This window comes from Schistocerca piceifrons, chromosome 4, assembly GCF_021461385.2.
Source record: "Schistocerca piceifrons isolate TAMUIC-IGC-003096 chromosome 4, iqSchPice1.1, whole genome shotgun sequence".
Lineage (NCBI taxonomy): Eukaryota > Metazoa > Arthropoda > Insecta > Orthoptera > Acrididae > Schistocerca > Schistocerca piceifrons.
The window spans coordinates 381,292,322-381,316,300 of NC_060141.1; the positions used below are offsets into that span (position 1 = coordinate 381,292,322).

At 43.5% G+C, this 23,979-nt stretch overlaps 1 protein-coding gene across 1 annotated transcript in view; it reads left to right on the forward strand.

Moving 5' to 3' along the window:
• LOC124794669 (peroxidasin) overlaps window positions 1-23,979 on the forward strand; it is a 197,827-nt gene that overhangs the window by 93,742 nt on the left and 80,106 nt on the right. The window contains exons 9-10 of the mRNA XM_047258204.1: window positions 3,971-4,307; window positions 16,004-16,125. Coding sequence (XP_047114160.1) covers window positions 3,971-4,307; window positions 16,004-16,125 — 459 coding nt within the window. The remainder of the gene's footprint in view (window positions 1-3,970; window positions 4,308-16,003; window positions 16,126-23,979) is intronic.

The following is a 23,979-nucleotide window of genomic DNA, read 5'->3' on the forward strand; positions in this document are numbered from 1 at the left end:
ACGCCAAGTTCTGCAGCGATGTGTTTGGTTGGGATCCGTCGATCACCTCAATTGAGAGTTTACGCACGTTCCAACATTGCAGGAGTCATACCTGTGTGGGGCTAGCCGGCGCGCGGGAGACCGGACAGGTGTGCGGGGCCTTATTACGATTATATCAGACACTTCGCCCAACGACTCAACGTGATTTTGTTCACTGCCAGATCTACGTAAACATTCTGCAAGCGCCTATGAACATCTTCGATGCTCTGGTTTTCCCCCAAAAGAAGCTCAATTACGGATTCCTGCTTGGAATACACCTCCGTTACAGACGCCATTTTGAAGGTTACTGGTACAGTGCCGCCACCTTCGGAACTTAGTGTAACTATAGGGGCTGAAGGGGGAGTATTCCACGATGTGCGACAGCAATTTCCTCATGTTTTCAACCGAAACTGGACGAGAAAAAATGTGTTGCATTGTTCTTGAACGCCCATCGTAAAATTTTAATCAATGTCTGTGTTTTTATAATTATTGTTTTATTTTTAGGCATGAACTACAATGCTCTCTAAAGGTCTCTTATCAACGTTCTGAGTCTCTGCCACAATGAATTTTCAAACTTCGTTCTTTTCAGTTTCGTGGTATAACTTTCAACCATACTGTCCCGTTTCAACTTCCAACAATAGTCGAATATAATATTTCAATTCCATCTTCTCTGATACCCTCTCTTCATCCTCTTTAATGCCCTAGTGGATGCGTTCTCCATACACATCACTATAATCCCCGATTTTCAGAGAAGCAGTCAGAGTGAGTGTGTGGAGTGTGAACCTTAACACTGGTGTTGCAACTCTTGTTGCAGTCTTCCAACACGGTTTTGACAGTGTTGTTATATGGAAGTTTTTCTCTTCCTAGGAAGTTCCAGTATCAGAGCTGAAGGCAGCCAATGCGTCTTTTCCTCTAACATTCGTTGTGCTCTCAAATTCGTACTGCGTCATCAACTTGTGAAACTGAGGATCAACAAAATTTCCAGTTATCAACTTTTCTTGCCTGATGGAGGGAAAGTGGATAAGAAATTGCTTAAAGCTAATGCCGTCTCATACGGATGAGTATTAATGAAAGCAATATTTCTTGAAGTCTACAAGCATTCAAGAAGTTTATAGTGCCGGACACAAAATATCTCCGATTAGGCCAACTTTTGCACGCCAATGCTTTTCTTTGCCTGGCAACTCCACTCACAAATTAAAATCCAATACAGCATGTACATTATTCTGCTTACCCGTCACCGTAGCCGGGATCGCTAAAGCACACGTGTGGGGTGGCACTCGACTCAGAGGTAAGACAGTTGGAGTCTTTGCTGGTGGAAAATTTTCTCTGCCTTTGGGGCAATATGGTGGATTAAATTACAAATCTCTCCGCCTGTCTCGAGAAGAGAGGGCATGTGGCGCTGTATATGGTGATCCGTCTGTCGGATGGGGAGGTTGAGCTCGGTGTTCTCCTTGGTGCTCTTGCAGAGGAGCAGGGTATCTGCCGGAAACGGTTTCAACCTCTCCCTTCACTGCATCCATGACAACACAAACTCAACAGCGCGCTGTACAAGTACTCATTACACTCGTTCACACTACACAGGTACACGCTCGATTTTGCGTGACAAGTCGGAGTAAGGCAACGGCAAACCACTTCCACTATGACCTGCCTAGAACGGCCATGCAGGATTCCTGCATATGTTCTTGTCCATCGGAAGATCTGTGCACGATGGGTACCCCGGATGCCAATTCCTTAAACGAAAGCGCACAGACTAGAAATTTTGTAGGAACTACTCTCGCGTTACGAGAATGAAGATGACGGCTTTCTCCATTCAGTTGTGACAGGAGACGAAACGTGGGTACACCATTACTTCCGGGAGATGAAACGTCGGTCTATGGAATATCGACACAAAGACTCGCCCCAGAAAAAGAAATTCAAGAAGCAGCCCTCAGCTGGAAAAATCGTGCACACTGTGTTCTGGGAAGCACAATAAATGCAGTGTTTTATCACAACGCTGCGAACTCTGAAACGACGGCTATCAAGAATCAGAAAGGAAAACGGAAATGTTTTGCTGCAGCATGACAATACCAAACCACATACTTCATGTGCCACTACAGCAGAACTTCAGAGACTGAATCTCACCACCGTACTGCACCCTCCATGCAGTCCAGATTTCCGATAATGAAAGACGATCTGCGGGTACATCATTTTGCTTCTGATGAAGACGTTGAGAGAAATGTGAGACTGTGGTTGCGGAAACAGAGTGTCGACTTCTTCCGTGACGGCTACAGAAAACGTGTTCATCGTTGCCAGAAATGTATCCAATAGGATGCCGATTATGTGGAAAAATGTGCGCTAGTAACTGAAGATCACATTCTAAGGATTATTTCTGCGTTTTATTTATTAAAATATTCCCATCCAAACCCAATTAACGATGGTGGAGGCATTATTTTTCATTAAACCCTCGTATATTAAGAAGATAGAGCCTATGTCCATCCAAAGATTTATTCGGGTAACGTGGAAAAATACTGAAGTAGATCGCTGACGTACTTTCCCCGATTTTTGGTAACAATGATCCCCCTTTCTGCATTACCGACGTACGTATATGTTATAAGACTAGGTGTTCCCGGTCACGCTTTTCTGTGGCGCCGTCTGATTAAATGGAAAAGAGAAAGGACACGTTTCTACTACTGTGTGTATGGTAATTGCATATATGTCCTAATTTCCTTCTCCCCCCTGCCTGTATCCATCTCCTCTTCCGCCTCTCTTTGTCTATCACCTCCTCCTTCGTCGTCGCTCTGGCTAACGCCTCCTCCCTCTTCTGTCAATCCATCTTCTCCTTCCCCCCTCCCCCCCCTCCAACTCCCAATTTTTCATCTCGCCCTGCTGCCTCTCTCTCTGCCCCTCTCCATCGCTTCTTCCCTCTTTCAATGTCCATCTTTTCCTCTACCCCTCCATCTCCTCCTAACCCCTTCTCCCTTCCATCTCTTCCTTTCCGCTTCCTATGTCCGTTTGTACTGTATGTATTGTACGTGAACCGGGGGCCTAGAAACGATGGAGAGGCTCCGTCCCCGCCGCAGCCGCAGTGGTCCACAACCCCACGACGACTACCGCAGTCCACTTCAACCCTCCGCCGCCCCACACCGGACCCACGGTTATTGTGCGGTTTGGTCCCCGGTGGACCCCCGCAGCGAACGTATCACACCAGACGAGTGTAACCCCTATGTCAGCGTGGTAGAGTAATGGTGGTGTACGTGTACGTGGAGAACTTGTTTGCGCAGCAATCGCCGACATATTGTAACTGAGGCGGAATAAGGGGAACCAGCCCGCATTCGCCGTGGCAGATGGAAAACCGCCTAAAAAGCATCCACAGACTGGCCGGCTCACGGGACCTCGACACAAGTCCGCCGGGCGAATTCGTGCCGGGGACCAGACGCTCCTTCCCGCACGGAAAGCCGTGCGTTAGACCGCACGGCCAACCGGGGGGGCTCCTATGTCCATTTACTCACACTCCTCCGTTCATCACCTACTCCCCCCCTCTCTCCTACTACTGCAAATTCAGATTCTGTAGTGGTATTCTAAACATAAGCTGGTGAGTTAGTGTAACGGGATACGTTGCTCATAGAAGTCTCAAGTTCGTTTGTCCAACTTCTTAAATCTATGAAAGTTATTCACTGCTTCATTTGAAATTTTGACACAACATTGCATCCAAGTACGCGCCTGTTTCTTTATACACCTATTGGAGCTCCATGTAATATTCAAGATGTAATCCGTTATTTTAGATGATATCAGATTTTTTGCACAAAGTACATTTATATATTTATTGTATACAACATTTTCATATCAAAATTAAAATCGTAGGCATGGGTAACACGTTAAATTGCGGATGATTGCAAGTGATATCTTCCGCGGGCTGTGGGCAGTGGTTGGGGTGGGGTGGGCTGTAACTGAGGAGAACTTGACCCGCCCACAGGTCAGGTGCTGCGCGTGGAGCACGCCAAGGAGAGCGACTCCGGCGTGTACGTGTGCCGCGCACAGAACGAGGCGGGCAGCTCGGAGTCGGCTGCGCGGCTCACGGTGACGCCCTACACCTACCTGTCGGCACCGGCGCCCACGACGCCCCCGCAGCTGGCGGGCCCCACAACCGCTTCCGGCTCCGGCGAGGCGCCGCGGCTGCTGGTGGCGCCTTACGACATGGAGGCGGCCACGGGCGGAACCCTGGAGCTGCCCTGCCGCGCGCAGGGCCGGCCGCGGCCCGTCATCAGCTGGACGCGCGACGGGCGGCCCATCCCGCAACTGCCAAAGTACAGGTGGGCGTTCTCTCTGCGTTATCGTCAAGGGAAACTACGTTTGGACAAATAAGTAGGGCAACATACGGGGTGTTTCAGGGAGAGAATAAGGGAACAATTGATAAGAATGGGGGAAAGAAATACAGTAGAAGAAGAAGAATGGGTAGCTTTGAGGGATGAAGTAGTGAAGGCAGCAGAGGATCAAGTAGGTAAAAAGACGAGGGCTAGTAGAAATTGGTGACAGAAGAAATATTGAATTTAATTGATGAAGGGAGAAAATATAAAATTGCATTAAATGAAACAGGCAAAAGGGAATACAAAAGTCTCAAAAATGAGATCGACAGGAAGTACAAAACTGCTAAGCACGGATGTCTAGAGGACAAATGTAAGGATGCTGAGGCTTATTTCACTAGGGATAAGATAGATACTGCCTACAGGAAAATTAAAGAGAACTTATGACAAAAGTGAGCCACTTGTGTGAATATCAAGAGCTCAGATGGAAACCCAGTTCTAAGCAAAGAGGGGAAAGCAGAAAGGTGGAAGTAGTATATAGAGGGTCTATACAAAGGCGAGTTACTTGAGGGCAATATTATGGAAATGGAAGAGGATGTAGATGAAGATGAAATGGGAGATACGATACTGCGTGAAGAGTTTGATAGAGCACTGAAAGACCTGTCGAAGCAAGGCCCTGGGAGTAGACAACATTCCATTAGAGCTACTGACGGCCTTGGGAGAGCCAGTCCTGACAAAACTCTACCATCTGGTGAGCAAAATGTATGAGACAGGCGAAATACCCTGAGACTTCAAGAAGAATGTAATAATTCCAATCCCAAAGAAAGCAGATGTTGACAGATGCGAAAATTACCGAGCTATCAGTTTAATAAGTCACGGCTGCCAAATAATAATGCGAATTCTTTACAGACCAATGGAAAAACTGGTAGAAACCGACCTCGGGGAAGATCAGTTTGGATTCCGTAGAAATATTGGAACACGTGAGGCAATACTAATCCTACGACTTATCTTACAAGCTAGATTAAGATAAGGCAAACCTACATTTCTAGCATTTGTAGGCTTAGAGAAAGCTTTTGACAATGTTGACTGGAATACTCTCTTTCAAATTCTAAAGGTGGCAGGGGAAAAATACAGGGAGCGAAGGGCTATTTACAATTTGTACAGAAACCAGATGGCAGTTATAAGATTCGAGGGACATGAAAGGGAAGCAGTGGTTGGGAAGGGAGTAAGACAGGGTTGTAACCTCTCCCCGATGTTGTTCAATCTGTATATTGAGCAAGCAATAAAGGAAACAAAAGAAAAATTCAGAGTAGGTATTAAAATTCATGGAGAAGAAATGAAAACTTTATGGTTCGTCGATGACATTGTAATTCTGTCAGAGACAGCGTAGGACTTGGAAGAGCAGTTGAACGGAATGGACAGTGTCTTGAAAGGAGGATATAATATGAACATCAACAAAAGCAAAACGAGGATAATGGAATGTAGTCGAGTTAACTCGGATGTTGCTGAGGGAATTAGATTAGGGAACGAGACACTTAAAGTAGTAAAGGAGTTTTGCTATTTCGGTAGCAAAATAACTGATAATGGTTGAAGTAGAGAGGATATAAAATGTAGACTGCCAGTGACAAGGAAAGCGTTTCTGAAGAATAGAAATTTGTTAACATTGGGCATGGATTTAAGTGTCAGGAAGTCGTTTCTGAGAGTATTTGTATGGAGTGTAGCCATGTATGGAAGTGAAACATGGACGATAAATACTTCGGACAAGAAGCGAATAGAAGCTTTCGAAATGTGGTGCTACAGAAGAATGCTGAAGATTAGATGGGTAGATCACACAACTAATGAGGAGGTATTGAATTGGATTGGGGAGAAGAGGAATTTGTGGCACAACTTGACTAGAAGAAGGGATCGGTTGGTAGGGCATGTTCTGAGACATCAAAGTATCACAAATTTAGTATTGGAGGACAGCGTGGAGGGTAAAAATCGTAGAGGGAGACCAAGAGTTGAATACACTAATCAGATTCAGAAGGATGTAGGGTGCAGTACGTACTGGGAGATGAAGAAGCTTGCACAGGATAGATTAGCATGGAGAGCTGCATCAAACCAGTCTCAGGGCTGAAGAAGACCACAAGAACAAAACATCAATAACAGGTTGTTTGCGTTAAGAGCGTGCAAAAATTTAACGGGGGGTAGAGGACGCTCCACTGAACAATATGAGGTAGGGATCGTGGGGTCGGAGAAGCCAAATTAGTACACATCACTGTGTACTTTTTTATTTAAATTACTTAACTGCAAATACCATCAGTGACACAATGAACGTATCATTTGTACTGTATCTTACAAAATATGCTGAAACTAACTAAATGGCTCTGAGCACTATGGGACTTAACAGCTATGGTCATCAGTCCCCTAGAACTTAGAACACAACACCCAGCCATCACGAGGCAGAGAAAATCCCTGACCCCGCCGGGAATCGAACCCAGGAACCCGGGCGTGGGAAGCGAGAACGCTACCGCACGACCACGAGATGCGGGCACTGAAACTAACTGCCATGGACCTTAGTGTAAGCATGAATTGGCGAACAAGATTCTGAAGCATAGTGATAAATATACATGGTGTGTTTCGAATCACATCACAGGCAGCTGCAATTCTTGTAGCTAATTCCATCCCCGTATCCACAGGGGTTTCATACGCGTATGATTGTAGATATCCCCATAGGGAATAGTCAAGTGGATGCAGGTCAGGTGACTTCGCAGGCCATGGAATAGGACCTCCTCTTCCAGTCCAGCGACCTGAAAATACTGTACGGGCACTGTTCCATAGTACTGTACTGTACGTCTGTGAACCTCAGTGAGTAATGAATGGGGATGTCGTTGATTCATAGCCCTTCCGTCATAGGATAAAGTAAACACGATACAATAGATCCGACTGATGGACAAGTAAAGAAAACAAAACCTACATCGTGGCTTCCTGGTAATCAGGCTCGCCCTACTTGTTTTCTTGCAGGAAATAAAGATTGTACGTGTAAATGAAGAGCACAAAAAAGTGGCTCTGAGCACTATGAGACTTAACTTCTGAGGCCATCAGTCGCCTAGAACTTAGAACTAATTAAACCTAACTAACCTAAGGATATCACACACATCCATGCCTGAGGCAGGATTCGAACCTGCGACCGTAGTGGTCGCTCGGTTCCAGACTGTAACGCCTAGAACCGCACGGCCATTCCGGCCGGCATAAAGAGCACAGTAAACTTCTAGGAATGTTAGTTGTAAATAAGCTGGAAGACAGTAATGATAGACAAAGCGGTAGACAAGTTTACTGTGAATGTTCCATGCAACGCGCTGAAAAATTAAGTTCCAGGAAGAAACAGAGATGCAGCAGGTGTTGTAGTCAATGGAGACCAACAACAGGAAATCCTACGTTATCCTTTTGAAATGGAGAAGTGGTTTTATGGATTTACAGTGAATGTCCTACAAAAGTTAGCAGTTGATAGAACGAAACAAAATACTGCATCATCTCTATACTAATAATGTATACGAGACAGTGACTAGACTGTGCTCTTAAGCAGGGAGAAGTGGGCACTTGTAAGCCTTCAGAAAAATGCACTAATTCTTGTATATTACTTTCTTTTCACTTAAAAATATTTGGTACGGAACCTTAAAGTGTAAGACGCAGTTAACAAAATGGAAACCAACAGAAAAAAGCAAGTAAACTGTTCGTTAATTGAACAGGAATTGTTATGAGTGTTAATGCATTTATCCCCCTATGAGGCAAGACTGTCAACGAATTCTTTGGAAAATGTTTGCGGTTGCGTACGGAACCATGTCTGTTCCAGGCCGCCACGAATGTCTGTCTTCACGGATCCAAAAATATGGAAATCGCTTGGGGAGAAGTAGGGAGGATATGTAATGGCTTCCCTGAGAAACTTTTGCAGCGTGGTGGAAACAACCATGAAAGAACGTAGGCGGAAAGTTTGTTGGCAGATCGTTTCGAATTTGCTGCAGGAATTTAGCTAGGAACCTATTACATACGCTTCATGCAGTCCCGACTTCTCGTCATGTGATTATCATATTTTTGGAGCCATGAAGAAAGACATTCTTGGCTGTCGATTTACGTCAGATGAAGAGCTGCATGCCTGTGTAGAATCATCGTTCCGTAGACAACCGGAAACAATTTTCCATGTAGACATTGATTGTCTTGTCTCAAACGGAGATAACGGTATTAACAATTATGGCTATTACTTTTGAATTAACATACGTTTTCTTACTTTGCTCCCGTATGTCACGTTTTCATTTGACAGGTCCTTATACACTGATTAAAAATTTGTGTCAAGCTTCTATCATAGAATTGGCCGGCTTTTGTTGTTTTATTGTCAGCAAAATCGATTTTCAGTCACTTAGTGACCATCCTCAGTGCTGTAATATACAATTAAAATTGGTAGGCACTGGAATCAAGCTATAACCACAAGCTTAGAGCGATCACATGAGTTTATGGGACAATACATGTATATGGTGTTTGCGTAAGAGTGTGCAGAAATGTAACAGGACGTAGAGGATGCTCCACTGAACCGTTTGAGATAGGGAACCTTGGAGAAGCCAGTTTCAGTAGCCACGCGGTCCAAGGCCAGTTTCCATGCATCGCGCGGCTCCCCCCCGTCGGAGGTTCGAGTCCTCCCTCAGACATGGGTGTGTGTGTGTTGTCTTTAGCTTAAGTTAGTTTAAGTTAGATTAAGTAGTGTGTAAGCCTAGGGACCGATGAACTCAGCGGTTTAGTCGCATAGGAACTTACCTCATATTTCCAAAATTTCGTTTACAGCTGTAGAAAAAGACATATTTTCTGCCACAACCACATTTTCCTTAGTAAGGGGATCTCGCGCCTGTTGTGATTTATCATATTTTCAAGGCGCGTTGATAACCTACTATCTAAAACAATACCAACCCACTTCGGCAGAACTTTTTCAGTCGGTTTTCTGTGCTACGCGAAACGTAGCAGAACGGAGATGGTTTTAAATATACTAAATTTATTAATTCAAAATAGTCAGGTGGAGAAGGAATGGGTAATGATGACTTTGTATACAAATGATTTAGAAATCAATCTGTAGTTCTACGTGTGGCAATTGTAAGTAACACTTTCCATTGGGTAAACAGAGCAATAATGTAGTCGCCTAGTTCATGGTCTCTTTTTGCGACCGGAAGACTTTCGGCATTAGTGATACACAAATGAAACCATGAAATGAAAGAAAACAAGATGTTATATAAACATTGATGTTGTAAAAATGTACTACACAGCGTATGAGCGAGGTAACAAACATATAAATGAATTACTTTACATCAGACGACAGAAAAAATAACGGAACAAGCCACCACTATCAAACTCACTGACACACTGATGGCACATATCCGAACTGGTTTCACTACTTCTTCGCAGGCAGAAACACTGTCCAGCACAAGAAACATGCAATCGCCATTTTTCCGCTCTGGCCAATTAATGACACCTTCCCCGACGTCAGTACGCTCTTGACGAAGGAGATAATTTTTTCTTCATTGTTACTTCAAGTCCCTATAAATGGGCCGGCTGGAAGCAGGTAAAATCGCTTTTCAGCCAAAGGTTACACAAATTGAAAAGATGTTTTAAAATATATAAGAAAAAGGGACAATAAACAATTTTTAATGCATTGGTGGATAATATTTTAGACATGTACCTAAAAAAGGTAACGATAAATCATTTTTTAAGGAAAAACACGGTGATACTGACAATATTTGTCTATTTTAGCCTCTACAGATTTTATGCTACATTTAAAATATAATAAATGATGATACTGTGAATCATGCTATGGTATAATAGTGATACCAGTGATGGATGCATAAAAATGATCATGACGGAGGCGAAATGACGAGAATGGCTATGGCGTCCTGTGGAATCGCAGTTAGCGGCTAAGAATCAGCCATGTGAGGGTTGAATCTCCTGCGGGGAGGGAGGGCAAGGCATGAACGTTAACGGAAGATCTAATATAGAAGTAGTGGCGCAGCAGGAAACCGGATTTGTGATTAGTGGCTCGGATATTGGGTGCCAGAACTGGATTTGACTCCAGCTAGAGAAGAAGGTGTGGGCTATGGATGAGTTGGTTTAGGATGAGAGCTGGGGGAAAGAGATAAATAAACAGTATTGTCTACACTCATCATAACACTGAAGTACTTTAGACTTACGTGGAGTACTGGTATCCTGACGTTTATATTCAGCAGTAAACAGCTTACACCGCTGTAGAGCTTAACCCTTGAATTAAGCACGACGAATGCGTCTCTCCATGGCCTCCTCGTTCTAAGTGGCGTCGTCGCATAAATCCGTCAGCAGCATTCTGTGGCTTGTAGCTAATGTAACATATATCACATTGCACATACATAGGAAAAGAATCCACTACTGTGCAACTGCGTTAACGATGACAAACTGCTGGAAACAGTTTCTGCTGTAGAATACCTAGGAGTAACTATCCAAAAGGTTGTTAAGCGGAATGGCCACATAAAATAAGTAGTAGAAAAAGCTGATGACAGACTGAGATCCACAGGAAGAATCTTATGGGAATATACGTTCTTGAGTACTGTTAATCAATATGAGATCTTCACCAGCAGAGTAATAGTAGAAATAGAGAAGATCCAACGAAGAGCGGAAGTCTTCGTTATGGGATTGTTCAGTCGAAGTGAGAGCGTTAAAGAGGTGGTCATCAAACTCCAGTGGCAGCTGCCACAAGAGAGGCGTTATGCATAACGTAGAGGTTTATTGCTGAAATTTTGAGAGAACTGTTTCCGGGAAGAGTCGGAAGACATATTATCTTCTCCTACATAAATCTCGCGCAATGACCACGATGAGAAAATTCGAGAAATTGGAGCTAATACGGAGGCTTACTGACGATCATTCATCCCACGTGCTATTCGCGAGTGAAAGATGGAAGGCGTGGAGTGGGAGGGGGGGGGGGGGGGCAGTTAGTGGTACCAGAAGTACCTTCCGCCATGAACCGTCAAGTGGCTTGCGGAGCGTAATATTAATGTAGAACGTTATAATGATAGTAGTTAATACTTCCTCCACTAGAGGGTACCTTCCGTCAGTCAAGATCATGTACTGTCGGCCAATTACAATGTTTTTCATTGACATATTGGTAAGGACACAAAGTATGACAGTCATTATCTTGAAGGGAAAACAGCTGCTGAAATTCTTTTGGTGTTGTTTGCGATTCGCTCGAAAATCGTTCCGTATACAGCTCGACAACTGGTACCGAGTAAAGTGGCTCAGCTCTTATCACAGTGAACTCACATTCAGGAGGAGCACGGTTCAGATTCTCGTCCGTCCATCCAGATTTAGGTTTCTGCCATTTCCTAGATCATCCCAGGCCAATGCCGGGGATGTTTCCTTTGAAAGGCCCCTACCGACTTCGTCTCCATCCTTGAAACAATTCGAAATTGTACTCGATGTCAACGAGACGTTAAAGCCCAATATTTCTTCTTTCGACAACTGGCACCCTTGTGCAGACTTGTTTGACAAACTAACGGGTAGTAACATCGACGGTTGCCAGCACTTCATGGCAAAACAGGTTCAAGTTCTCTAATTTCATGAAAAATCTGGGAATGCCGAAAACATAAAGAAGTAAAGAAGCAGACAGACGCTGACGAATTGGAAGGACGAGACAGCTATCGTGATGGCCCACACGTTCCGTGGCGATACGTTTCCAGAAGTAAATTCAAGCTCCGGGTTCCCATGAATTACAACAAAATTATGGGAAGCGTGAATACGAGCGATTACCAGTTGCAAAGCTACCTAATGATCAGGAGCACACGAAGAAATATTATCAGGATTGGTAGTTGCGTACTTCAATACGTACTTTCTGTACGAAATACATGGTGGCGAAAGCAGCAGATTGTAATTTGTGATTAATCTCAGGGACTAGTTGGCGTATCTTCTTCACAAGGGTCATCAACTGGACGCCGACCTGGAACACGAAAATCGATTCCACTTGCAGCAAGACATATTCCATTTTTTTTTTCCTGGGCAACAAAGAAAAGACTAACACAGGGATTTGCTGCATTCTTCAAAAAAGGCCTTCGGAAAGAGATCTGTTACTGTTGTGCAGGATGTGAAGCTTTCGTCTGCACTGTATGATGGTTTAAAACGTTTCGCACAGAAAACGATCCGTAACCATGTGAAAATAATGTGTCAGTTTCTTCTCTATCTCTTCAGGTAGAAGAGACACTCCGTTCTATCACAATACACATCACTCTCGCTACGTAACCTAATTTCAACAAATACATCTTCGTGGAACCAGTGGGCCACCCCGCGATAACGCAGAGGGTATTTTTACCTTTAGGAATACGATTATAGTACCTGTAATAAAGTAACAATTCAATTGCTCAATTAACTGAGCGAAAGCATAGAATGTGGCATCTTATTGTAAGTCGTGAATTAAGCAGCTGCGAGAATAGAGAACCAATTTACGGTAGCGACGATAGTTGTATTACTTATCCGCAATCTGTAGTCAACGAAATATAAGAGGCATTCAATAATTAAAGAGACAAACTGATTTTGGAAAAAACTGCGTATTTTTAGAAAATGAGACTCTTACTGCTTCACAGAATAATCCCTATCAATATCACGAACGAATAGTGACCTTTTTATAGTTATACCTTTGTCTTGTTGTTTGAGCCACTATCCCACAAATTCATTGACCCCTTCTTTGTTGGTGAACTTTTCTTCCACGCTCTGTCGCTTTCAGAGGACCAAAGAAAGGAATACAGGCGAGAGCCAAATCTGGGCTTTAGGGAGGATGAGGTAGAAGAGTCCAATCCATTTTTTCAATGGTTTTCTGGGTCAGGTGGGGTTCAGGGCGAGCATTAGCTTGTAGCAGTAACACGCCTTTTGTTTTAGATCCCGGGCGTTTTTCTGTCATTGAATATCTGGGTAGTAGGCATTGTGTATTGTATGCTGATCTTACAATCACAGAAGACGATGTCTTGGGCATCGTCTGAACTATCGACTTATAAAAATTTCTGCGCTTCATGCAATCTTCACCACACTGTAAAATCATTCGACAATAGATTTAAGCCGCTTTCCACCTTCGGAAATAAAATCCGGGTCACTGAACGTTGTTCAGCTAATGTGGAAACTTCATACGGATGCTTGTAATCGTTAATGCAAGACTGAGGATAAAAAACAAGATATTTTTATGTGTAGGCTGTTCTCAGCTCATCCTCGAGACGCCAAAATAAAGTCCTGAAAGTACAAAACTACTCGTACAAACCGTTTCATTTCTACATCATTTGTCTCTATAATTATTGAATGTCCCTACAATTAGTCTGCTCTGTTACCTGGTGCTACTGTTTTAACTGCAGTGACTGATTTACACATTCTTGAAATGCGTAGAATTTTTTTCCTTCTTATTATTAATATTATGATAGTTTCCAACTTGGAAAACCATGTACGGGCCGACAATGCCTATCGCTGACGAAGCCGTGTTCTTCGTTACGTTACGAGAATATGCCGAGGCAAACACAGGAGAAAATTGCCACTGACTTATTTGTTCATTACAGTTTGGAATGTAATATTTTGTGTCAACAGCTGCTTCATCCTTCAGGTCTTAACGTAGTACAGGCCATAGGGCCGCATTGTTAACTACCTAGGCTTGAAATTGAACGCTGACAGGCTGACGAAGACCATCAGCTTCCTGACTTTGGTCTGTTTACGCATGAGACTCGCATTACTGGGGAAGACTTGTGCAATTTGCATAGGTCACATGTACAGGCGGATGGAAACCCACTTACGCCAGTTGTATGAGGACATAAGAGCTGCGCGGAGTGGCCGCGTGGTTAGAGGCGTGCATGTCACTTATTGTACGGCCCCTCCCGCCGGAGGTTCGAATCCTCCCTCGGGTATGAATGTGTGTGTGTGTGTGTGTGTGTGTGTGTATTGTTCTTAGCATATGTTACTTTAAGTTAGTTTAATTTGTGTGTAAGCCTAGCGACCGATGACCTCAGCAGTTTGGCCCCTTAGGAATCAGACACATTTGAACATCAGAAATAATTAACAGTAAACTTATTGTATAGAATCATGGGCGACTACATGGTTGGGTCAGTGTAGAGAAGTTCCTACAAGATCATCTGCTGACGTGATTGGAGGAGATTCATTTACGTATCAGAGAGAGGATGTGGTTCCAGCGTGATGGTGTCCCGGCGAACCATACAGAAACACTGCGTTCAGCAATTAACCATGCTTTCGACAATCGATGTCCCGGCTGGGGTGGACATGTACGTCAGCCTGGAAGACCCACGGACTTCACCCCATTACATATCTTTCTCTGAGGCTACATGAAAATCTAAGTGTATTCTACCACTGTAACTCATAGAAGGAATTAGTTTCAAGAATTTTTTCAGTGGCCACAAGCATACAGAACATGCCACACGTTTCCCATCGAACACGAGCCACCACCCTACGTCGGAACAGTCACTGTGCTGAAGTTTATGGTGCTTATTTTGAACACTTCATGTCACACTGATTATAACAAAAAACATTTAACATTGCTTTATTCTGAATGAATAAATGAGCCGGCCATTGTGGCCGAGCGGTTCTAGGCGCTACAGTCTGGAACCACGCGACCGCTACGTCACAGGTTCGAATCCTGCCTCGGGCATGGATGTGTATGATGTCCTTATGTTAGTTAGGTTTAAGTAGTTCTAAGTTCTAGGGGACTGACGACCTCAGACGTTAAGTTCCATAATGCTCAGAGCCATTTGTACCATTTTTTTTTTAATAGATGACCTCCTGGATACTCCGTACACGCATTGTATGCAATTTTGACGCCTGATAGTTTAACGAAATATTCATCAGGTTTGGGGATCGAGTTTCTAAACAGCTTGCATACTTTGTACGGTATTAACAGATTTTTGAGCTTTTAATGAGCCTGTGGGTTGCGAAATACTGATATGCACTTTTTAAAGAAGAATGGAAAGACTGGTAGAAGCCGACCTCAGGGAAGACCAGTTTGTGTTTCAGAGAACTGTAGGAATACGTGAGACAATACGAACCCAGCATATCTTAGAAGATTGGCTAAAGAGAAGCGAACCTTTGTTTACAGTATTTCTAGATTTAGAGAAAGCTCTTGACAATGTCGACTGGAATTCATTCTATGAAGTTCTGAAGACAGCACCTACGGTGCGCAAAGATGGTGGTGCCATGTTGTATAGTGAAGAGAGACCGTAGCAGCGAGAATGCTCGAAGCGTGCAGGCCAGCCGGGAGAAGGCAGCTGAGGCGGCCGCCCCTTTGGTGTTACAGGATGGACTCGCCCGGTGCCCAAGACGAGAATGCATTTCGGCGCTGGTACCTTATTTTGTGTTGTTCTGTTAGCGTAGATGCACTAAGTGAACAAATGAACCACAGGGTTTTTGTTGATAACATGTACATCATGTTATTAATAGACGGAAGTTTAAGAATGAACATTTGCTCGAAAATACCACTTTTCATGGATAAAATCTAGTTCTCGTAATGTAGTGAATTTCTTCTAAGAATTAGTATTAGTCCTATACTGACGCTGTAAAGCTGACAACAGTTTCTTAACGGCCGTCACTGCCAGACATTTAAATTCATGTGCCAAGAATGAATACAGACGGCAAGAGCTAGCTGAATGAACAGTGGGGTGCTATGGTGACGCTGGATTTGTGTGTGTTGCCAGGGTGTCACCGTTCGGCAGCCTGTACGTCCACAACCTGTCCCAGAGCGACGCGGGGGTCTACCAGTGCAGGGCCGACAACCTTCACGGCCACATCGAGGCGCACGGCCGACTCAGCATCAAGGGTAAGTCCGCACTGCTGTCATACTCCTAAAGTAAGCTGACTGGCCACTGACGCACTAGATGGTCAGAATCTCTCTTATAGTTATCCATTTATTATCTAAGCTACGTAAAACCTCCACATTTGACGCTTATTGCATATGGAAATTACAAAGTAAGGTGTTCTTGATTATTCATTTCTTATTATGAGCGCCACTTTGACATTCTAAATTGTGATAACTGCAAATGTAAGATACTTATGCTGTTAGGTGATATGAAGGAAAGCAAAGAAGAAGAAAATGTTGTGCCTGTTACAGATGAGAGTTCCTCAATTTCTTCTTACAGCCAGAAGGGTACTGAACTGCGCCCGCAGTGCAGGGCAACGTAATCTAGAGGCGGACGCCAGCAAATGGGAGAGAGTCCCGGAATGGATAAATATAGGTCCTCGACGGTTTTCAATGGAACCTTATACCATTCTTCATAGAAAATAGTGGCAAGTGGTTGCAATGATGATGGAGTTGCGTAACGGAGATGCGTAAGTCATCCTCGTGCCGACAAACCCAATCCTCTACGATGCAATCTACGTGAACAGGAGCCCTGTCGGCTTGGGAAACAGCATCCTCACTGCGAAGCAAACATTCTACTAAGGCATCGACTAGACCGGTGTAGATGGTCACGTAATCCTTAGCTGTACTGCGATCTTGCAGAGTTACAATGGGGCCCATGGAATACCACGATATGGCTGTCCAAATCATCACCGAACCCCAGCCATGTGTCGCTATGCGTAGTAAGAAGTCTGCAACGTACGCTTGGGTAAGCGTACGCCAGACAGAATATCGGCCAGAAGTTAGAAACAGTCTGAAACAAGACTCGTCCGACCAAACAACCTCCTTCCTGGGCTCTATAGGAAGATTCATAGCTTCGGCACCATATTTTCCTGTTATGTGCCTTTGCAGCACTGTTGATCAGTTTTGGAATTCCAGTTTGCCTGTACGTCCCTGCTTATGAACTCCGATCGTGTTGTTTTGGTGCTGACAGGGTTCGCGAGTGCGACATTCACTTCTTCAGTGCCTTTTGCAGCTGCCGTCCTCTTACTTTTTGTCACAATGACCGTCTGTCGTAATTACTCAGCACACACTTTCGTCCGCTTAGTGGCTTAACGCATGATCTTTCCCCGCTTGACCTGTGCGTGGTAAAAATATTTGATTACGGTGCTTCCTGAAACAGACAGAACTTCGACTACCTAGGTTACGGAAGCTCCAACCGTACTAGCATCAACAATTTGCCCCGTTCGAATTCAATTAGCTCCAGAATAATGCACTTCCAACTATGCAGAACACTGGTTTGATGGCGACTGACACTTGAGACATACTGAGAACATTTCACAAGTGCCATTCATAGTAACACACAACAGCACCACCTGAAGGCTGCGCAAGCATCTATATTTATGTTAAAGGGCGTATTTCTCGCGATGATTTCATTTTTTTTTTCCAACCCCTGCGCAATCATTGTGCAATGGACGCAGCGTCTTGGCCCCATATACGCCGTTCCACTCTTGCCGTCGCTCCTCCACCCCGTTTCTGAACAAAAAATTAACTGAGGGGGCATTCAAGGAACTCCAGACTCCCTTTTGCGGTTTTGAGGGCACTATATTCGTAACGGACTCAAGAAATATTACTACCACTAGACGCAACAACTAGTAGAAGATAACTGGTTCAGTGATACGAACGGATAAGAGCATTTTTTGTTCATGACAGCTGAACTCCATCAAGGATTTAGCCAAACTCGATTCTCATAAGTAAAATGGAACTGAAAGACAATGACCACAATTGTTTAACTTTAGATGCTAAAAAGGAATGAAAGAATGTATTATAAAAGCAAAAAATTATGCCATTTTTCTCACACGACGCCGTTTTTCTGCTCAAAAGTTAGAGATCTTAGAAATAAGTGATGAATGAATGAGCTCCCTACTGCGTTAAATATAAAAACCACCAACACGCAACTGACATACATTATTGTTAAGAAAATTGGTCATTCAGTAAACATCAAAAGTAGGAAGACACAGTTGTATAAGAAGGGAAATTACGCTATGATTTACGATGCAATATTATGCTGATTGACAGGAGCAAGAACAATAATCAGTCGTAGCTCGGTGCCTCCAATAAAGGTCACCCGTCAACGCGAAATGTTTTGAAATTCAGCAAGGTGAAGCATACTTCTGGAGGATAGCAGTGCATGGAAGTGAAAACGATACAGAAGTCATACCAGATTAACTGTCTGCGTTACAGTGTATTTATTCGCATAGATTACACGTTTCGCAGACCCTCATCAACCATTTAAAACGTAAGGTAAAAAATTCAATGCAATTTATAAGGCCAAATGTTACTTAAACGTAAAATATACACTGAGCAGCCAGACCATTATGACCAACTGCCTAGTAGTTGGTATTTCAACTCATGGCACGAATAAACGCGGCGAATCGTCTTGGTAGCGGAGCAATGAGGCCTTGCTAGGTTGCTGGAAGGACATCACATCTGTACACAAAAGTCACCTAATTTCTGTAAATTCCGGGGACGGGGGGCGATGAGCTCAGATGTCACGATCCGTCACATCCCTGAAGTGTTTGATCAGGTTCAGATCTGGCGAGCTGAGCGGCCAGGACATCAATTGGAACTAGCCACTGTGTTGTTAAAACCACTCCATCACTTTCCTGACCTCGTGACAGGGCGCCTTATGTTGCTGAAAAATGCCTCTGCCGTCGGGTAGAGTGATCGTCATGAAGAGGTGTACACGTTCTGTAACCGGTGTACCATACTCCCTGGCCGTCACGGTGCCTTGTAAAAGCTCCACTGGACCCATGGATGGCCACGTGAGCACAATGGAGCCGCAGCCAGCTTGTCTCCGTCCCGCAGCTCAGGTGTCAAGGAGCTGTTTCTCTGGAGGACAACGGATTCGCGCCCTACCATCGGCATGATGAAGAAGGTATCGGGATTCATTAGACCGCCCAAATCCCACGTTCAGCATCAATAGTAGTGTGTCCCTCTCAGTCGTAGCTGCCGATGTCTTGCTATTAACGTTGGCACATGAGTGGATCGTCGGCTGCGGAGGCCCATCGTGAGGAGTGTTCGGTGCACTGTGTTTTCATACACACTTGTACTCTGCCCAGCATTAAAGTCTGATGTTAGTTCCGCCACAGTCCTGTTTTACCAGTCTGCCCAATCTACGACGTCCATCTGTAATGATGGGTGGCTATCCCAACCCTACGACGTCTGGACGTGGTTTCACTTTGGTTTCATCGAGTGTTCAAGACACTTACCACATCACTCCTCGAACACACGACGAGTTGTGCTGTTTCCGAAATCCTCGTGCCGAAACTTCGGGCCACTTTAATCTGCCGTCGTTCAAACTCAAATAGATCCTGCACCTTGCCTGTTCTACACACGGACAGCACGCCCACTGGCACTACAAGCATTGTGCGTGTGTCTGACCAGCAGTCATTCCTCGCCAGGTGACGCTGCTACCGCCTGGGAGGGTTTGTGTCAATAGTAGATCGATGGTCATAATGTTCTGGCTGATGAGTGTATATAACTGCAGAGACATGTATATGCAGCATAGTGCGTTCAAGTACTAGTTTTCATATGATACGGATAAACTGTATTCATTTTTCACCTGTGCTTTGATCTGACGATAGCACTCTACTGAAACAAATAATTTATATGAATAAATAAAGTTCAACTCACATATTTCGTCTGCGCTGCATCATGGTCGCCGACCTCTTTAACGGCTTGCTATGTACCATTATCAAACATATGTACTAATGGCAACTTAAGAGAAGATAAAATTGGACAACTATAAGCGTCGTAGTACAAACGAAACATGGAACTGACGTTGAAAAAGATACTACGAAATGAAGAGATGCTAGCAAGTGTAGGAGGAGGAGGGAAGTGTGTAGAAAACTATAACGAGGAAACAGGATATGATAGTGGCCAATGTGTTCAATGAATACGTCATTAGGAGGAAGTAGATGGGGAATACCGAATAGAAGACATAGACGAGAATGTGAAAAATAACTTACTGACACATGGAAATTTTGACAAGATAGGGTGGAATGACCCATTACAAATATAACTTCTTAAACTGTTATGTCACTTGTGTCACACTTTTTTTCTACACGTCATTCAGAAAGTGTAGATTACAAGTGACAATATAGCTGCAACAACAGGATTCATTTAAGATTTTACGACCTAGTAGCAAGAAATATTCTGTGTATTATTTTTCTATGGAGGAGATGTAGAGAAATCGTCGCAACCCTCCCTCTCCTTTCTTCCACATGATGGCGGAAGTAACGTCGGCATGGATTGCTGTTGACAATGTTGATTCATTCAAATGAAACTGCATCGTTTATTCAGTGAACATTAAATGGAAAAGCTATTTGCATTTAAGTAACATTTCCTTAAGCATTGTACAGTAGGGTATGATCAATTTATGAGGTTTCGTTTTCAACAAAGCGATCAAAAATGAATCATTGACAACAAATCTTCAAATCAAAGTTGTAAATTTCCTTTTGGTGCATACCGTCTTTTCTGTACAGGAGTTTCTACCAGAAATTAAGAAATTTTCAGTGTGAAGTGTTCATGATCATTAAACAGGCTGTCTCAGAACGCGGTGACTTCAACACGTCACTCGTTATCGAAGGAACCAGCTACAATTTTGGAGTTGAAAGTGCCTCAGTCATTGTTTGAAGCAATATTGACTCTCAAGAAAGTACAGTTGTATTAGACATTAATAGCTGCAGTGTTCTGTATTGTGATTAGACATCGCTATCGTAACATTGACTTACGGGCTTTCCCTGCCTCTCATGGGGCGTAGACTTTACCATATCTCCGGATATAAGTGTTATTTCACACAACTGGACAAATAATTAGGGCGCCATTCGTTTTCCTTAACCAAATGTTTTGAACTTTGTTGTAGTCACAATAAAAGCGATCTCAGTGACCGCACTTGCACTGTTGAAAAGGAAAAGTTTGAAGCCGAGAAGTACGGAGGACAATTGCAGTGAACCCAATGAGACATATTTAGCAGACAGGAGATGAGGAGGCTTTTATTCCAACAGTCAGCGAACCACCGAATGCTGAATTACTCTCGCAGTTTACCTAACGTAGCCTCCATATGCAGCTTCACGACGTCGAAACTTGCGGAGTTATCATGTACATATACAGTAACGTATCAGGGCAGGAAGATACCACTCTTTTCTTTACAAATTCAGAAATCGACACATGCTATTTGTGTTACCCTCTCACAACTTTTTCCCATATTTTATTAATTGTCTAGTTTCCTTTGTTTATAAATTTACTAACCGGCATTCTGTAAGCGATGCACGTATTGTTACTCTGTCATAATTTTTTTTCCATGTTTTACTAATTCTCAGAATTATTTTGTGTATAAATTTCCTATAAACTAAATTTCCTATAAACTATGTACTGATTTGTTCTATGGTCGAGTACCGGGTGGTTATAATTAAAGTGCAGCTATTCACAGAGTTCCAGTGTGTGCTGCAAATTATGGTACAGCAATGAAATTTGGTAGATATTCTAATGCATGAATTTAGAACCAATTTACGCTGGAAAAAAATTAGTTTCAATTTTGGCCACAAGGCGCTGTGAATGAAAGAAAGATGTACAGAAATGTTTCCATATACAGGGTCACAATTATTGAACTGTATGAAATAAAATCATCATAACTTCTGAGCGGTTTATGTTTGGACGTTCAAACTGCACGGTTGACCGCGGGGAATGATGGGAATTAGTACGAGCTGTATGATTTGATTTAGCGGGGAAGCCCACTTTCATTTGGATGGGTTCGTCAGTAAGCAAAATTCGAGCATTTGGTGGACTGAAAATCCACATTCCGCGATCGAGAAATCTCTTCACCCTCAACCGGTGACTGTGTGGTGTGCAATGTCCAAACACGGAATAATCGGTGCGATATTCCTTGAGGGCACAGTGGCTACCAAACGGTACCTGAAGATTTTGGAAGATGATTTCATCCCCATTATCGAAAGTGTCTCTGATAGCGACAAGATATGATTCATGCAAGACGGACCTCGACCCCATCGAAGCAAGAGAGTGTTCGAAGTCCTCGCGGAGCACTTTAGGGACCGCATTCTGACACTCAGGTACTTAGACGGTACTGGCGTGGGCCTCGATTGGACGCCATATTCTTCCAATCTGGACACATCTCACTCCTTTTTGTGGGACTATATTAAGGACAAGGTGTACAGCAATAACTCCAAAACCATCGCTGAGCTGAAAACAGCCGTTCAGGTGGTCACTGTCACCATCTATGTCCCGACACTTCAGCGAGTTATGCAGCATTTCGGTATTCATCTGCGGCACATCATTGCCAGTGATGGCAGGCATAACGAACATGTCGTAACCTACGTACTTCGTAAATTCATATATCTGTAATGACGTTTACATGTGTAATAAAGCGTGTGCACCCCGTAGTTTGTAACTAATCTATCTCTTTTATCATATTCTTCAATAATTGTCATCCTGTATTTACCAAGCTGCTAACACGATTGCTGGAGAGGTCCGACACTTTTTAATAGAACGTCCGAGTACTTGAATGTGATCAAGAGGCATTTGTTAACTACAGTAGAGTATCTAGATTCGGAATTGTCACCACGCGGACGTCTCATTTTTATTGGCACGGCCGGAAGCGGTGGCCGAGCGGTTCTAGGCGCTCCAGTCCGGAACCGCGCTGCTGCTACGGTCGCAGGTTCGATTCCTGCCTCGGGCATAGATGTGTGTGATGTGCATAGGTTTAAGTAGTTCTAAGTCTAGGGGACTGATGACCTCAGATGTTGAGTCCCATAGTGCTCAGAGCCATTTGAACGATTTTAGTGGCACACGGTGTATTATTCCAAGAGGAGACTGTCCTCAATATTTCGACATTTGCTATCAAAACTCACTATATAATATGCGTCCGTCAAGTATTTCTATGTCTCTATATTTGCAGCAGTGCTTGAAAGCGAACTAAGGAAGTATAACCCAAAATTAAGCCTTGTTGAAGAGAATATTCACAAAGACGAGGTTACATTTCATGACAGTAAAAGGTATTTTAATTCTGTTTTTTTCATATAGTTCAATAATTTTCAACCTTTATGATGGATTAGAAACGGGACATAGGCGGAAAATCTTGATGCAATAATGTACCAACAGCCGTACGTATTGTACAAATTAATTTTATTTTATGAACTTCTATGTGGTACCAGTTTCGGCATTACATTGATGCCATCTTCAGGCCCCACACGCCATAGTCGTAAAACCGCTATACACGGAAGGAGCCATATAACTGGATCCGTGAATCAAAACGCCATGCAACAGCTCTTGGTGGTTTTGATTCAGGGACCCAGTTATATGGCTCCTTCCGTGTATAGCGATTTTACGACTGTGACGTGTGGGGCCTGAAGATGGCATCAATGTAATGCCGATGCCGAAACTGGTAGCACATAGAAGTTCATAAAATAAAATTAATTTCTACAAATCATACGGCTGTTGGTAAATTATTGCAACAAGAACTTCATGCCAGCCGTTTTCCCACGGTCCATAGTGGATCAACGAAGAAGATAGGCAGAAAAGGTCAAGGAAGTGAGAAAGGCATAATGTTTATTTTGCTATTAATTGTCCCTTATACAATTTGTTTAATATGAGAAGTCGACAGGTAGCCGTATAGCGCCAGATATGCACCTGAGAACTAAAATTGGAACTAATTTCTTTCCGGCGTAAATCGGTTCCACATTAACACATAAGCACGTGCACCAAGTTTAGCTGCCATACGATGTATATAGCGCACACTGGACCTCTCTGAGTACCTGC